At 49.1% G+C, this 17,673-nt stretch overlaps 1 protein-coding gene across 1 annotated transcript; it reads left to right on the forward strand.

Annotated features, from left to right (window-relative positions):
• On the forward strand, positions 1-14,423 carry PGD (phosphogluconate dehydrogenase). Its single transcript, XM_016149375.2, has 13 exons — positions 1-113; positions 794-869; positions 1,557-1,736; positions 4,109-4,174; positions 4,837-4,955; positions 6,596-6,665; positions 8,705-8,839; positions 10,218-10,407; positions 12,508-12,638; positions 12,875-13,008; positions 13,405-13,504; positions 13,652-13,774; positions 13,862-14,423. Exons 1-13 carry the CDS (start codon positions 106-108, stop codon positions 13,979-13,981), a joined length of 1,452 nt encoding a protein of 483 aa, XP_016004861.1. The 5' UTR covers positions 1-105; the 3' UTR covers positions 13,982-14,423.
• Positions 14,424-17,673: the final 3,250 nt, after the last annotated feature.

The following is a 17,673-nucleotide window of genomic DNA, read 5'->3' on the forward strand; positions in this document are numbered from 1 at the left end:
CGGCCCGGGGAGGCCGGCCGCCGCGGGTCTCAGTCTCGGTCGCCCGCGTCGCGCGTCCTGTTCCCTCCTCCACTCTTCGCTCTCGCCGGGTCCGCCGTCGCCGCCATGGCCCAGTGAGTGACGGCCCACGGGCGGCCGGGGACTTTCCAAAGGGCGGAGCCGCCCCCGACGTCGCCTCGGCCCCGGGGGTCGCGCGAGCCCAGCCTCGTGGCGCCCAGAGCCCCAGGCCTGCGGGGTCTCAGCCCCCTTGGGCCCGGGCCCCCGATCCCGAGCCAGCCGCGCAGCCTCGCGGTTCCATGGGGCCGGGCCGTGTGCTCCTCGCGGCAGCGCGGGCGCCGGGCGGATCCCGGTGGCTGGAAAGGGCGGCGAGGGGGCCGGCGGGGCCAGGGGGAGCCGGGCGGGTCTGCAGGGCAGGGGGCTGGCCGGCGGCGGCTCTGCCAGCGGGGGCCTCGCCCCGCTGCAGGGCACGGGGACTCCTGGAACAAGCTATTGCCAGATAGAGTAGTGCCTACGTGCCGTGATTACATGCCCTGCATCCCCTCGTACGTGCGTGGTTAGATCTCAGGAGAATTTGAGGTCCCTTGAAGTGACAGAGTAGGGGAGTGGTCTGTGCATAGTTTCATGGAAGGCTGCATACCTGGGTTCTAAAGTGTAAAGGAGAGTAGGGGGACAGAGGAAAAGTTAAAACAAGTTATTAATCATAGCAAAAGCTCGGAAACTCTGGGTGGTGATTTGGAATGGATTCCGTGGAACCGACACATTTTTCTCTTTGTTCTTTTCTCTGGTCTTTCAGAGCTGATATTGCGCTGATTGGACTGGCTGTCATGGGCCAGAACTTAATTTTGAACATGAATGACCACGGCTTTGTGGTAAGTCACAAGGGACACATTCTTTTACGGGATCTTGGTGTACATTAGCCTGAGTACCGGTGATTGACCTGCTGATTTCAAAGATGCCATATAACAAAAAGCATATTTTTCTTCATATTTGCTCTGTTGCTGCTTATGATGTTTTTTTGCCAAGGAAGAAGCACCACTTCACGTGTGGGTGTGGGCCAGCCAATTTCATAATTCTGTGAGGAAGAGTCCTGCTAAACACACTTGTCGGTTCTGTAAGGTTTGCAGCCTGAATAAGCCCCTCAGTATTTGAGGAGGAGAAATCCTGCTGGGTGTGTGCAGCTGACTTTATCTCTTCATGAGAGCTGAGGATAGTGAAAAATTCACAAATAAATATTAAACCAGCATAGACGCAAGTGTTATCAGTGGCAAAAGATACGAGTCTGGAACCAGCTGGTTCCTAGATTCGAGTTCTAACCAGCTCGTGACAGACTCGTGCCCGATGTGCCGGGGTCGTTGACCTTTGCTTAGATTCAGTTCTCTGCCATTTCATCCTCTAAACTTAACTTCAGAGTGGTCCATCAGAACTTGGGTGGAGAAAGGCGAAGGCAAAGGCAACCTCCCCAAAATCTTGGGCCGAAGAGAAATTTCATTGTCCCGTATTCCATAGTGTGAAGGTCTTGTATGTCATGGATCTAATCAGCTTTCTTGTCCTTTTAGGTCTGCGCTTTTAATAGGACAGTCTCCAAAGTCGATGCCTTCTTGGCCAGTGAGGCGAAGGGAACCAGGGTGGTCGGTGCTCACTCCTTGGAGGAGATGGTCTCCAAGCTGAAGAAGCCCCGGCGGGTCATACTGCTTGTGAAGGCCGGTCAGGCTGTTGACGATTTCGTTGAGAAATTGGTGAGGTCATCTCTGCTCCCAGCTGCTGCTCACGTGACAAAACTTTCCACATTTTTTCCTTTAGCTGTTTCACTTCTTTTTACTTAAGAAATTTGTTGTCTCCTTTCAGTTTCTGAGTGTGAACTGCCCAGTCCTGATAAAATAATTGCTTAATTGGTACTAATTAAGTCACAGCATATCCTCCGGTGGTAATAATTCCTTATATATAACAATCTGAGGACACCGAGAGACGTTTCAAGAAGAATTCATCAGAAACAGCACAGTCATGCGCCACTCAGCAGTGGGGCACGTTCTGAGAAGTGCATCATTAGAAGATGGCGTGGCCTCCGGCACGCCTCGGCCGTACGGCGTAGCCCGCCGCTGCCGTTGCAGCCCGTGCAGCGTGTTAGTGCACAAAACAACACGAGATTAAGTCGTCGAGAGGCAGTGATGCCATCGAGAGATGCGAGGTGTGTGAGGCTGCCGGCATGACACGGCACACTGTTTTACAGCAAATTTTTTTTTTTATAATCAGTAGAAAGATCAGTACACACTAACGATAAATAGTAGGGTACAGTAAGCACACAAACCAGTAACAGTCATTTATCATTATCAAGTGTGATGTGCTGTACATAATTGCACGTGCTACGCTTTTATACGACTGGCAGCGCAGGCTCGTTCACGCCAGCATCACCGCAAACACATCACGAGTCGCGCTGTGACGGCACGCTGGCTGCCGCCTCGCCAGGCAGTGGGAATTTTTCGGCTCCGTTGTAATCTTAAGGGAGCCCCGTAGTACGAGTGGTCCAGCCTCGGCCGAAACGTCGTTACGCAGCGCGTGACTGGTAATCTGAGTGGGCTCTGTCTCTGACCTTCAAAATAACTTAATTTTGATTGTGTATTATGATCATTTAGTGCCATTCACTAATAAACCTTAGTGTCCAAATTTAGAAATAGATTTCATTTTTCTCGGTGTCCCTGTAAGGTATCAATTCCCAAATCGTTGTATAATTTAATATACGTAACAAGAGATCGTCTCAGGGAGCCCTAGCAATGACACCCTGGTTACTTATTTCTGTACTAGTTGTTAGCTTTAGCAAATATATGTTTTTTGGAAAAAAACAAGTATAGACCACAATGGCCCTGCCGGGTGCCCTGGTGCTGAGTCCCCTAAAGCGTCTCGGGGAGGAATGCCTCAGTTGCCATTCCGGTCCCCGATCATCGGCCCGTGTGGGGTGGGCGTCACGTAGGGGCTGCTCCTGGTTCTGTAACCACAGACAGTCAGGTGTAGTCTGCTGCCTCGCCGAGGCTTTCCTCCCTCTCCCCCCAAGGCTAGGGGACAGCGGGCCCATCACCAGGCTGTCTCATACTTATCTGTTGGCCATCCTTTCCCCAGCTTGTTCCCACCAAAGGCCTGATGGCCACTCACCCACTGGGATGGCTGTGGCAGAGGAGCCACCAGTGGGGATAACAGCAGCTCTCGCCTGTTTCGATAGTTTCCCGGATATGTTTAGGGCCCCTTCCCTCAGCCTGTCTAGGAAGAAGACTGTATTAGTGGGGGGTCGGGGTCGGGCTGGGGTTCCTCACCTCACTGCCAGTGCCCTGCAGCCTCGGGGTGCTTGTCCCTCCAAAAACATGCGCATAGGCGAAGGGGAGCCAGTGGAAATCATTTATTTAGATACTTAAAAACGAGTGCAGTCACGGCTCTGAAAACCAAGGCGCTGGCCATTTGGAAGGAATGTTTTCTTGTGAGAAGTGTAGCGACAATAAAGGCAGGGGACAAACATTTCGAGCAGTGTTTCTGCAGGAAATGTGTAACCAGTACGCTACCTACCATTTTTTAAGAAAATGACCTAGAAAGGAAGAACGTGACAGAAGACATAGTAAGCTTTTTGTGTAGCCCGCTGTCAGGCCGCCCGTGATTAACTAGAGAGAGACAAGATGGACTGGAAAAGGGTAGATCGTTCTTCAGCGTAGGAAAATCTTAAGCGCTGTGAACTAACTGGAGCCTCGTGGGGGGCACGGAGCAAGAAATAATACAGCAGCCCGACCGGCACACCGTAGGAAAACGTTCAACAAGGCCAGTCTGGGACTATAAACCAGGCAGGTGGCACGCATGGGAAACACAGAATTTTCCAAGTACGTTTCGTTTGTTGTCAAATCCTAGTTAAGAGGAATTATTTCAGTTGTGGAGAGCTCTGACTGGGTTTGCTAGGCTGAGCTTGTAAACAGGGTCTAGCTCTAGTCACAGAGGATTATTGAAAATTCAGTAATACATACTTTTAGACTAGGTTTTTTGGGGCTGAATTCTTGTTTGTTTTAATTGGCCGAGGTATGTTTTATGTTTGTCTTTCACATCTCTGGGCCACTTTAACGCTGGTATCTGGTTATAGGTTCCATTGTTAGACGCCGGTGACATCATCATTGATGGAGGAAATTCTGAATACAGGGACACCACAGTAAGTATTCTTCAGTCCGGATTCTTCCGTGTTCCGAGAACATTCTAGAAAAAAGTGTCAGCCTTACACACGTGGCAAGAGTGGCCCGACCCTTTGCGGTGCTGACTTGGGGGGCTGGTACTGGTGCAGCAGCTCCCAGCCTTGTTTGACGGATGAAGGGCTCATCTGTCACACATAACTCAAAAGGACAACTGCCACTTAAACACCGCAGGCTGAGCGCGTAGGCGTAACTCTTCCTCCTCCCCCGCCAGCCCACGGTACCTCCGTGTCTGGCGGGGCCGAGGGCCACTGCGCCGGTGGTCCCGTGTGCTGGGAGAAGTCCCTGTGTGGCCCAAAGCGCCGAGGGGCAGCAGTCGTGCCTGTATTAAACCAACTCTTCGTTGCGTGATTGTGCAAGATCCTTTCCAGTGAAATGAGAACGTTTGTTCGGCTTTATCACTTCCCTTGGGGTCAGGGACAGGACTGCTATCTTAAACTTCCATGGTTTTTTTTTTTTAACTCCCAAACTGAGGAGATCCAATTTCTTCAATGATCAAGTTATGCTTGGATTCCTGAGTCATTTCCTGTCAAATATGGCTCTTCATACCTGTCACTCTTACTCTCATTCATTGGGAGAAACTTACTTTATAAAAGCATGATGAAATCATTTCTCTCTCACACAGAGACGATGTCGAGATCTCAAGGCCAAGGGAATCCTGTTTGTGGGGAGCGGAGTTAGTGGTGGAGAGGACGGGGCCCGGTATGGCCCATCCCTTATGCCAGGAGGGCACAAGGAAGCCTGGTGAGTGCCAGAACCCCGCCCCGTTTCAGCACGAGGGGGCCTGCACGTGCACGTGGCAGACGAGTGAGCCGTGAGCAGTGCTGCCGCCCCGATCTCCGGGGTGACTGAGTGTTGGACGTGCGAGATGCTGGACGTATTTTGTCCAGACGTTTCGTTGCTTTGTTATAAAACGTGTATATTCCTCTTTCGCCTTTTTTTTTCTGTTATTCCCACCAAGATGGATAATGGAAGTTGTAAATAGGCTAAAAGGGTTCGGGGACTTTAAGGAAGCAGTTCAGACAATGTCCTGTGCGCTGTCTGGATGGAGGAGTGAGGTCTGCCCCTTGAACTGATGTCTGGTCCTAAAATAACTTGATTTAATAATAGTGAGTAATGGAAAAATCTGACGGGGCCTCTTTTGTCCCTGGGAATGAGGGAGAAATTTTTTATTTGACTTGGTTGAAAAAAAAAAAATTTTACGCTATTCATGGTGCTGTACATAAGGGGGAGTGTTGTCCATAGAAGACTCTGGATGGGGGCGGTGAGCGGGATGGAGAATCAAAATGAAAAGATTCAAAGAATTCATCATACGTAACCAGACAGAGGGGGAGCAGAAGTTAAGAAATAGAAGAGGAAGGCTCCGTTTGAGGGAGACGTGGGAAGGAACCATTCTTTTCTAAATTAGTTATAATTTAATTTTCTAAACATGCTAGAGTTTTAGAAGGCGTTAAAGTAAGGAGTGATCAAACCTAATCCCCATAGACGAAAGGTTTAGTGGAGAAGACTATTCTTTAAATTGCCTCTGATGGGTCAGCCTAGGGTTCTCTTCAGTATGTTAAATCGAGAGGCAGAGCCCTTGCTTCTCAGAAACTTAAAAGTCTTTATCTCAGAGTGTTTGCCCGTGGGGTGGGCTCTTTAGAAATACCGACGGAACACAGAATACACATGAAAATGTTTGACGTGCGAGGTGCCCCAGCCGCTTATTAATTCACTTTTATCACATGGTCTGGTGGAAGTGGAAATGGCGTTTTACCCAAAACACTCAGTAGAAGTTCAGGGAAATTCTAAAGCTGACAGTGTAGGTGTCTTAGCCCCCTGATCCTAAGCGTTTGTTAACTGTACAGCCCTGTCAGGTTTTGTATCTGTACCAAAAACTTGGTGAAGAAGCCTTCACTGGTCAGTAGTGAGAACAGTAAGGAAAAAGCATCAGGAGTTAAATGCATCCTCCTCTTCGGGGGCCGTGGGAGCCACGAAGAACAGCTGCTTTTTCTCTGAACACTGATGAGTGTAGCTCTTGGAAATGTGCACGATTCTCTCTGTCGGGAATGGAGCGTACTTGATAACATGCGTCCCGACTAATAGTCAGGTCGGTCCCTGCAGGAACTTGCTCGCTGTGGGGACCACAGCCACCTTTGACAGCGCAGTAGACATTTCTTCCAGAGTTTTGGGGGAGCTTCTGCCCCCCGCCCCTGGCTTTGTTTCTCTGCTCAGATCGGGCAGTCCGCAGCTTCTGACCAGTTCACCTGGAGGACTAGACACTTCATTACTTTTTTGTGGGCATTTCCACCTATTAGGAAAAAAAAGGATTAGTGTGGGGGAGAGTTGGGGGGCCGTGGGTGTTTAAGGTCTCAGTGGTTAAACTCTGCGGTTCCTTTCCACAGGCCCCACATCAAGACGATCTTCCAGGGCATCGCTGCGAAAGTGGGGACCGGAGAACCCTGCTGTGACTGGGCAAGTGCTGGGCCCCTCTGCACACCCAGCTGGCACCATGGCCGTGGACCTGAGCAAGTGCACAGGACCGGTTGGCTTTGTGACATTAGCGTCTCAATTCTCAAGCCGCTAGCATAGCTGAGGCGTAAAATGTGTGCTTATGGTACACATCCTCGTACCCCAATTGACTGTGCATAGCCTTGAGGTTGGCCCTAAAGGCAATCTTCCTCAAATCATAAAAGATAGAGTCCTTAAAAAGGAACAGGAAGGATGAGGTGGAATAAGATTATTTTAAGCCATGTTTCTTCATGGCTGAGGAAAGAAATTTTTTTTGCCTGCCTTGGTAGGGACTCTGCTCGAACAGGGTAAGCTGTGGCCTTTGCCCTGAACGTAAACGTGGCTGGGCTCATTCACACCTCCCCTTCCTGTAGTTTTTGTTGGCATAAAAATAACTTTTGTCCCTGTCACAGCCTAAGTCCATACCGTGGACGAAAAAACAGTAGGCTGGGAGACCTCATTTGTAATTCTGGCTTTCTGTTAACTCACTGGGTGGCATTAGGCCAGTCACTTTGCCTACGTAGACTTCAGCTTTCTTACCTGTAAAATAACAGGGCTTGGACCGAATGATCTCCAAGATCTCTTTAGCTGCTAATCCCTTTTCCTTTTATATAAGCATTTGTATGTGCTATTTTTATTATATTTCATATGAGATAAAAAGCAGAGAAGAAACCAGGATGAGGCGTATGAGGAGTAAGGGAGTCGTCCCTCCTGGGTCTCACAGTGCTGGGTGACTTCGGCTATAGCAGCTAAACTGGTCGTTGAGTTTAAAAGTTAGGCCAGTGCTGTGATTTCGTGAGTTGAGTAATTTTCTTGTCCATATGAAGGATCAGGAGGGGAACTTTCATTCCTTGACAATAGAGTACTTTCAGTAAATGTACGATGATGGTAACTTATTAGATACGCTTAGGACAAAATTATGAGCTCAAAACCAGTACATGCCTTACGTGTCTCGATCAAGTCAGGTTGACTTTCCGTAACCTTAAGGCCTCGTCTCGGTATCGGAAAACCTGGTATTCATAAGCAGAGCGGGCACTCCTTAGTTCGTTTTTGAAGTTACAGGAAGGGGAGAAGTAAGATGTTGTTAGCTGTGTTACTTCATGGCCAGAGAAAGTGTCAAAATCAGAGGGGGTAGGTCAGCAGTGGAAGTGGACAAAGGAAGTCTCTGGTGCCAACGTCTGCACTGTCAGTTTGAGCAGTGGCTGCCAGCAGAGACCGCTCAGGCCGGCCACAATTCTGGTCCCTGCTGGGCCGGGAGATCCTGTCATGAGATGGGTGCATGTGACAGGTGTCATTAAATTTTTGACCCCTGTCACTCCCTTTGTTCTGATTCCTTGCCCACTAACAAATTTTCAGATAATTGGGCTTCCTAAGTAGCTCATCTATAGGGACAGAATATATTGATCAGACTGATACTTGTAGCTACTCAGATCCTGTAGTTAAATTTCTCATCGTAAACTTATAAACTGTATTCTGATTTTATACATCTTGCCCTGACAAGAATGCATTTCTGGGCTTTTAAGGTTGAGGGCCAGACTGCAACCTAAAGTCATTTCATCTCTCAGCCATTAAAACAACTACAGTATATTCATGCTTTTAAAGTTCAAGTGATTTAATCACACAACTTTGGAATCTCTAGGTGCCAGAAAAGTGGTAACTTCAGGAAAAATAATTCTTTTGTGAGTAGGGAATGGAGAGTTCCTTTTCATAACCATAAGAAGGTATGGAAAATATAGGCTAAGGAGCCATAGGTACTTAGAATAAAAATTTGAGGATTTTGAAAAATCTTTAAAGGAATCAATTTGTAGTTTTAAATAACATTGGACTGGATTGAAGCTTGTTTTGAATTGTTATATAGTGATTCTTATTTTCACACTACCGTATTTGCTTTACATTTGTTATTTTCTGTATGAGGAGGGACCTGTGCCAGAGAATTTGATACGGGTTTTTCTGGCGTATCATCTGCTTCTCTGACGGCCTCGTGGGGCTTGCCACTCCAACAGGTGGGAGACGAGGGAGCAGGACACTTTGTGAAGATGGTGCACAACGGGATAGAGTATGGCGACATGCAGCTCATCTGCGAGGCTTACCACCTGATGAAAGACGTCCTGGGCATGGAGCATAACGAGATGGCGAAGGTGAGCTCTGGGCGGCCCTGCAGAGATCACGCCCAGATGAGGAGGAGGTCGCTTGTCCCAAGGCCTCCTTCCGCATTCTTTTTCCTTTGGTCATTCTGGTGGCCTGGTCGGACTCAGCCTAATTTAAGGGAAGCTGTCAGTAACAGGACTATAAAATATGATAGCTAGTCACGAGGCCGGGAGTTCCCAAGGCCCCATCGCCGTTCGCGATCTTTACTGTGCGTCGGGCCCCGTGTCACTCTGCGTACGTCGTCCTGCTCGATCCTCCCACTGTCCCTGTGGGAGGCGCAGCAGAGGCTCTGTTTTCTGATCAGACCGACACTGGCTTTTGACAGTTAGCATTTCCCCCAACATTTTATTATGAAAACATCCAGGCGTACAGCAACATTGAAAGAATTGGACAGCGAACACACGTACACACACTACTTAGATACACCATTAACATTTTACTGTACCCGCTTTCGAATCTCCGTCCATGCCTCCTTCCGTGTTTTCTTTTTATGTACATTTCAAAGTAAACTGCAGGCAGCAGTATTTTCTCTAAATGCTTCGGTATTATTAGTTAGGTAAACGTTTATTTTAACCAAAAATATAGGAATATGCATTCATTCACCAGTCAGGTCCTTTTCTTTAAATATGGTCCTTGTTAGCATTCTCGCTATCTTTCTTTCCATCTGGAATGTCTAGTTTCAGTTATTTCAAGGGGAACATGATCTAAAGACACTTAGTTGCAAGGTACACGACAGAGCCCTAGAGTTTTTACATTTTTTTCTCGTAATTTGTGTTATCTCCGCTTACTTTGTTTCACTGACTTGCCGTTATCATTCTTTCCAAAACAGTTTGACTTCGTTTTCATAGAAATGGTGCTTTTCTTTTTGTGTTCCTATTTAATTGGTTTACATAGTATTTAATATATTCACTCAGTTATATGTATACGAGCGCCTCACTGTTTGCCAGGCTCTGTTCTAAATGTTGAGGGTACATAGCCATAAAAAAAAGTCCCTGTCCTCGTGGGGCCAGGAAGACGGCCAGCCACAGCCAGACACATAATGTAAAACTAGTCAGCGCTCACTGTGAAGAGGTGTAGCAGGTGCCTTTAGATCGGTGACCAGGGCAGGCCGCTGGGGAGGCGGAGGGGCACGGACACCTGGGAGGAGAGGGAGCACTTGCCCTGAGGGCAGAACCGTGCCGGCGACCCAGAGTCAGCAGACCGCGCCGACCCCTGGTCAGCGTCAGCCTCCGCCGGTGGGGGCAGACAGACGGGTGCAGCCGTGCTCGCTGGGGAGCAGCCTGTCAGCCCGCAGCGCGCTCGGGAGGAACGGAGGGGTTCAGGGAGCTGCCCCTGCCTGACCGGGTTTCTTTCCCGTCCTGCACGAAGGCATTCGAGGAGTGGAATAAGACAGAGCTAGACTCGTTCCTGATCGAAATCACAGCCAACATTCTCAAGTTCCAAGACAGCGATGGCAAACACCTGCTGCCGAAGATCAGGGACAGCGCGGGGCAGAAGGGCACCGGGAAGTGGACCGCCATCTCGGCCCTGGAGTACGGCGTGCCCGTCACCCTCATCGGTAACGTTCAGCCTTTCTCCGAGCCCTTCGGCCTCACTCTCTTGACCTTGCCGGCCTTCTGGAATGTTGGTGGAGACTGGCAGCTGAGAACCAGGTCTTCCATTAGAATCTGTTCAACCCTCGTCAGCTTTTAGGGTGCTTCCTATGTGTGAAAAACTTAGTGGGAGAGAGGCTGAATCTGCTTTTGAATCTCTTCTTTATAATCCGCAGTCACAGGAGCTTTGAGATAAATTCCAAGTTACTGTCTTGTTCGGCAATTTCATCTTTGGGATAGTTTTAACATTAGTGATTTAATTATAGCCAGTGACCTAAATCTTTTTAATGGGCAAGGTAATTAATAGAATTTTTCATTCAGAAGTTTATAGAATAACATAAGTGTCTGTACTCAGCACTTATTTTGAATACTTTGCTGAGGTCCCCCCCCAAATATTTAAAAAGAAAATATACAAAAAGTAAAAATATGGACATTTCAAGTGCTTAAATATTTTTACCTAAGTTTTTTCAGCATTGCTGTCCTGAAGTGGGTGTATAATTCTCATTCATGTTCTCTACCTTATATTAAGAAACTAAGTATCAAACTCAAAAATGTATATAGAGAAGGAAGTAATGAAAAGCAGAAATAAACACAGAAAACATGTAATAAGAGAGGACTAACAAAATTACAAGTTGGTTCTTTAAGAATAAAATAGATAATTCTGACAAGATTGGAAAAGAATGGAAAAAAGGTGCCTCTTAGGTTTAATGAAAGGCTAATCTTTGGTCCTGGCAGAATGGTCCCCTGTAAGAACACGGGAGCTTCCCGTTCGTTCTTCCAGGTGCGGGTTGGCTCTCCAGCCCTGGGCTCCTCCTCCGATTTCCTCATTAATTCTGCCTCTTACCGTGAGCCATGTGGTTGTAAGTCCCAGTCAGCAGTGAGGGAGGCTGCTTGGTCCCACACTGCATCCAAACAGGTTGGCTGCTTTTTCTGAGTGACACCAGAGGCAGGGGACCAAGGAGACAGTGGTTGGGGGAAGTTTACTCGTTAGTGACTCAAGTGTGAGAGTATCACAGTCTCCAAAAGAACCCTACTCTCGTTCCGGGAGCTGCACCTTTTCTACCAGTTGAAGGCGGGCTGGACCTGGTTCCTGGGTGGGCGCATTTTTGTCTGCCGAGCTAATGGGGAAGTCGGCGTCCCAGCTAAGCCTGGGGCAACGCCGAGGGTTTCGCCACACTTGCCTCCTTGCGCCAGTTCTTACGACGCTTCCGCCCACAAATGCTAAGTCATCGTGTGCACTGCAGAAGCCTCCGGAGCGCCTGGCAAGGACACAGGCACCGACTCAGTTCTAGTTACATAAGTTGTCTAAGTCTCTTAGAAGGGAGAACACACGAAGATACTAAGTGTCTCAATGGTGAAATGCTGTTTTGAAAGGTTTGTATTCAAATGAAGTCGAATCATGAAACTAATAGTGACCGTGGATGCACTGAGAACTAAACTAGGGGCGCACCTCGTTATTGCACCCCACCTCATTGCGCTTCACAGGTGTTGTGTTTTTTACAAGTCGAAGGCAAGGTCCCCTCCCCCAGCAAAAAGATTCCCACTCACTTTATTGTCATATTTGCTTCATTGCGGCCAAACCTGCAATATCTGAGCTGTGCTTACCTGCAGAGGAGTTAGAAAACTCAGCGTTTTAAGGGTGAGTCTGTAAGTGTTACTTCCCAGTGTACTAGTCATTTCAAATTGATGGGTAGTTAATGCTTCAAAGGAAAATATTGAGTCTTTGGTGAGCATTTAAAAATTAAAGTCCTCTCGTTTGAAATTGAAATTTTACTCATAGATCAACACTGAGTAATTCTGAATGACAGTCATTTCACCACTTCATTTTTCCCTCAAAACTTCCCTTTGAGTAAGTTGATGTTTGTGGTTGAAGCCCTGTGTATTTTTCTGTTGGAAGACCGACTCTCGGAGTTTTAATTATCAAATTAACTGTTTAGAACTTTTTCTAAAAGTTCTTTCTGATCCTGGTGAAATCCTGTGGACGAAGGTCGAGTCTCTCAGCCTCTGTCTTCCTGTGTGCTCTGGGTTTCCGAGTGAACTCAGGCAACATCCTATCTCCCCCGCAGGAGAAGCGGTCTTTGCTCGATGTTTATCATCTCTGAAGGACGAGAGGATTCAAGCTAGCAAAAAGCTGAAGGGTCCTCAAAAGATCCAGTTTAAAGGTGATAAGAAATCATTTCTGGAGGACATTCGAAAGGTGGGGCCCTGTCCCTGGCAGTAGCCATTGTTTGTCCCATGAAAGGCAGTGGGGGCCGGGAGCCGTGCAGGAGAGCACACCATGGCACAGGGTGGGGGCGGAGCCCAGCCCGGCTCCCAGGCCTGATCCAAGGCTTTGCCCCGCCCAGGTCCTTGCTGGCACCTGTGGTGAGTGCTGGGTAAGGCTGAAACCAGGTGGTTACTTTGCTGACTGCAGCTCTTCGTGTCACCCTTCAGGCCCTCTACGCTTCCAAGATCATCTCTTACGCTCAAGGCTTCATGCTGCTGAGACAGGCGGCCACTGAATTTGGCTGGACCCTCAACTATGGTGGCATCGCCTTGATGTGGAGGGGGGGCTGCATCATCAGGAGGTGAGTGGTGGGAGGACGCGCCGCTCTGCTGTGCGGGTGGCGGGGTCTTGGGGCACTGCGGGAACAGGGTCCCTGTAACTGGTGCAGTCGGCCCTCTCGCCGGTGCGCAGGGCACCAGACGGCGGGGTGGTCGCATCGCCTTTCTCCCGTGCAGCTGTTGTCCTAATGGGAGTAACCCCGCTCCACCGTTCAGAGTAGTCGTGGGAACCACCGTGCCCTCCGCCTTGCCTGCTGGGGCTCCGGCTCCGTGTCTTCACCGAGCATCCAGCCAGCTTGCAGGGGCGAGGAGCGCGGCTTGGCACCTCCCCGGGGCACGTGTCGTCGGCTTCCCACTTCCTGCCCGGCCCTCAGCCTGCTGCGCGTAGGTTCTTGACTTCTCCCTCTTGATCGTCGCAGCGTGTTCCTAGGAAGGATCAAAGATGCGTTCGATCGGAACCCGGAACTTCAGAACCTGCTCCTGGACGACTTCTTTAAGTCAGCCGTCGAAAACTGCCAGGTGCGTAGCCCGGAGCCGCTGGCACGGGGACCGTCTGGGTGGGCTTCACTCTGGGGCATCCGTTTTCCACCCCGCAGTCTGGGGCAGGTGGAAATCTGTCATTTCGATGGGGCCAGTTACCTTTCCGGGGGGCTTTGCTCTCGGCAGGAGTCCTGGCGGCGGGCAGTGAGCACGGGCGTCCAGGCGGGCATCCCCATGCCCTGCTTCACCACGGCGCTTTCCTTCTACGATGGGTACCGGCACGAGATGCTGCCGGCCAACCTGATCCAGGTGAGGACACAGGAAGCGGTAGCCGGGCGGGCGCCAGGGGTGCGGGCCTCCGCTGTCCCCTGACCAGCCTCGTCTCCCGCTTTCTAGGCTCAGCGGGACTACTTTGGGGCTCACACCTATGAACTCTTGGCCAAACCAGGGAAGTTCATCCACACCAACTGGACAGGCCACGGCGGCAGTGTGTCATCCTCTTCGTACAACGCCTGATCAGGGCCGCCGCGTTACGCACCACGATTCCATAGACGAGGACATTCCATTCGCCACACAGCACTGCTTTCATGGCCCTTTGCCCTACTTTCTGCTCAGATCTTTTAAAGTGTCATAAGAGACTCCAAAAAAAAGTCAGCCCAAACTTACTTGTGAAGTAGTTCTCTGCCCTTGCCTCTTGGGACTGACCAGGAATTGGCCATGTGCGATGGCACACACCAGCTCCTTGAAGCAGCGACTTTCCACGTGTCCCCTGCGATGTCCCCGTGATGTCCCCGGTGGGTTAGGGGGGCAGGACGGAGGCAGTCTGTCTGCCCCGACAGAGGCAGCAGCTCTTATCACACAGAAGGGAGGGCATTTTTGAAATTTGATCACTGGAAACTTTGTATCATGCAGCTGAATTCCCTTTCTCCTCTAATCAATAAAAGCTACATTATATTTACGCTTTTTCTCCAGACTCTTAAATACTCTCACCTCAGCCACACCGAGTCGTTATCCACTGGCAGAATGCTTTGCAACCACTTTCATTACATTTGAATCAGTTTGTTTCCTTCTAGCCTTAATTTTTCCCTCTTTATTTTCTTTTTAAAAGAGACTCAAGAATAATACAAGAAGGAAGGACGAGGAGGCAGCCAGGGAGTGAGTGGACAGGGGACTTGAATGTATTGGTTATTTTTTATCTGAAGTTGGGCAATGGGTAGATGGATGCTCATTGTAACATACGCTTTTTTGTATTTCACATATTTCATAATAAACGTTTTGGAGAATTACATTTCGAACGATGGGCTCAGCTTGGCCTGGTTCATTCTCTCTCCTTTGTGTGTCTCCTGTTTGTCCCTAAGCCGGGCCCGTGGGTTTAGTGTGGGATTTTTAGCAACCTGCCTGCGGCCTTTTCACGTGTGTGCTAGGTAGCTACTGACTGATCCCGTCGTGTGGCCTGGTGCCCAGGGAGTTGCTTCTCTCTAGCAGCTTAATCCAGGAAGGGTTCCCCCTGGTGCATCGAATCCCTACTGCCTGTGCAGAGAGCAAACAGCTTCCCTGTTGCAAAGGCTAAGGTCTCCGTCTCAGTCTGACCTCTGACCTTTCTCAGAAGAATGCCGAGGGCCTGGGAGCAGAGGTGAGGGATAATCCTTTTCATTAAATGATCAACTTTGTAAGCTCTTAGCCCTCAGAGAGTCCTTAGACCCACCTGATCACCCTCCTCTCCTGCCTCCACCTGCGAATTTAAGAGGTGCTGAGTCATGGCTCCTTCTGGTTCAGGATTCTTTCCAAGAGTGGTGAACCTCTAATGCAGTTCTTATCTTTTGACCTCTTACTCTGAGGCGGAGAGGTGCTTCTAGAATGGAGAGTGAGTTCCTTCAAAAAGAAACAATGCTGCAGAGTGGGAGGCTGACTGTCCGAAGGAGGAGCCAGAACTTCAGCCCCAGCCTGTCATTCCAGAAGGTATGAGTGGTGGACTACCCCCTCCACTCACTAGCTGTATGACTTTGGGCGAGTTATTTACTATCTCTGGTCTCGGTCTTCTCATTTGAAAAATGGGAATGATAAGGAGACCTGCTTCCTTACGGGTATTTTGAAGATACACCAGTTAACAATAGACCAAGACCAGCGCCTGGCACGTGATGAGCACCTCTGTAAGTGACTATTATTACCACTGCAGGGCGTGTCTGTCCCTGAAGCAGTGCTGTTTCCCACAGTCAAAAAACAAATGTCAGTCTCCGGCCACCCTGAACAAGCCAGATCCTGCCTGATCTCGGCGGCTGAGCAGCGTTGGGCCTGGTTACTACTTGGATGGGAGACCACCTAGGAAAACCAGGTGCTGTAGGCATAAAAAAATAAAAAACAAAAAAACCGGATTGTAAGTTGGCCAAGTCCTTGCAATCTGTGAGATCAACCAAGAGTTGCCTCACGTGAAAAAAAAAAAGAGAGAGATGTTCCATTTTTAGTGCGGGGCCTGATTTCACTTTGCAAACCAGCCCTCGGGAGGTCACGTGGGGCTCCCGTGCTTCACAGTAGGTGCGGCCTCACCATACGGTGGCCCTAGGCTCAGCAAACTTCTTAAATGGTGGTTCAGGGCTCCGAAGGGCAGTGTTCCAGCTAACGAAGTGGACAGAACGGTGCCTTCTCAGACCTAGCCGTAGACGTCACAGCTGCGTTATCTCAGGAGCGAGTCATAAACCCCCCCAAATTCAAGGAGCAGAGGATCAGACTCTACCTTTTGATAGTGGAGCGGCAAGGTTCTAGAGGAGCAAGTGGGTCAGGAGATACTGTTTTCGTTTTTGTTTTGGAAAATGTAGTCTGCCACATGTGCACATGTACTTTCCTTGAAAGGAGGAATTTGTTTCATGGGGAGTCAGGAACTCTGGCTCAATTTAGGGATTTTCCTGAGGGTCTCATACGTTATAAACTGCACAAGTATAATAGCTAACAGAGTGTGCACCAGCCACTATTCTAAGTTAACTCCGTTAATACAACACGCTCTGAAGTAAGTACTATTCTTATCTCCAATTTACAGATGAAGCATGTGGGTATTAAGTGACTTGTCCAAAGTCACATAGCTCCTGAAGAACTGGAATTTGAACTTTTGGCAATTGGTGCCAGAGTCCATACACTTAATCATTAGACTACCTTAACGCTCAGTATATGCAGTTCATTTACTCATTGGCATATTTGGTGTATACCTACTATGCGCCACACACTGTGCCAGGTACAATTTGTCTGGGGGTAAGAGAAGTAAAAAATCCTGACCTCATTAGCTTATAAAATACATATAACAGCTAAAGGAGATTGATTTTTGAGTTGCATTTTACGGTTCAATTTTAGGGAAAATAAACGACTGCTCTTGAACTATTTATGGTACCCTATTTAATGCAGCTGAAAAGGATTCAGGAAACCCGCCAATGTCCTTTACCGTGAGGGCAGTGGGATGAGAGCCAAGGAAAGGGGCGTGGACTCAGAAACCAGGCCGCTTCTGGTCAAATCTGGACCCAACCACTTTCTAGCAGTTCAAACCTTCAACGGCGTTCTTTTACTTCGGTGGCCCTGCTCCCTCCCTCACATATAAAATAAGGGTAATAGAACCCATTCTGGGCGCAGAGGAAATATAAAATTGGCGCCTAGAATAAAGCCAGGAGCGTAAGCTCTGCGTGATTATAATGATTACCAACCAGCAGCAGAACCCGCCTTGTTTCCTGTCCGGCACAAGGCTGACATCTGGTGGCCGCCGCCCAGGAAAAGTAGATCCAACCAAATTCATTTTCTGTAATGTAATGCCTCGGCCCGGGACTCTTCAGACTCTAAAGTGCCAAGAGTGAAGTTGAGAAGGTGGGAAAGAACTGGAGAAGGTTCGGAAGCAGTAAAGACCCAAAGTTGAGGTTCATTTGCCTATGGCAACGAGGCGAGCGACGTATTCGTTGAATGGGATAGTAATCCAGCATCTGTCCGTAGTCTCATTTTGTGACACTATTGTTGGTGGCGGAGTTATAAAAACTCACAGTGGAGCTGTATGGAAGTTACAATAAAGAATGTTGCGGACCGATGTTGTCCCTACACATCTACGCACGCCCACTCTTCCCGAGCGCTGGTGTTAACCGCTGTGCCAGGCACTGAGCTGGGTCTGGGGTCCACGGGGAGCTGGGCTTGGGTGGTCTGGCCCCCTCGGGGAGAAAAGCCGGGGAGGGGCAGGAGCAGAC

Source organism: Rousettus aegyptiacus, unplaced genomic scaffold (assembly GCF_014176215.1).
Source record: "Rousettus aegyptiacus isolate mRouAeg1 unplaced genomic scaffold, mRouAeg1.p scaffold_m13_p_1, whole genome shotgun sequence".
NCBI classification, from domain to species: Eukaryota; Metazoa; Chordata; class Mammalia; order Chiroptera; family Pteropodidae; genus Rousettus; species Rousettus aegyptiacus.

What these genes read in the sequence shown, in the direction of transcription:
- PGD (XM_016149375.2), top strand. An exon ending in GGAGGGCACAAGGAAGCCTG is followed by an intron (nt 4,956 to 6,595) that starts GTGAGTGCCAGA and finishes TCCTTTCCACAG; the next exon opens with GCCCCACATCAAGACGATCT. An exon ending in AGCATAACGAGATGGCGAAG is followed by an intron (nt 8,840 to 10,217) that starts GTGAGCTCTGGG and finishes TCCTGCACGAAG; the next exon opens with GCATTCGAGGAGTGGAATAA.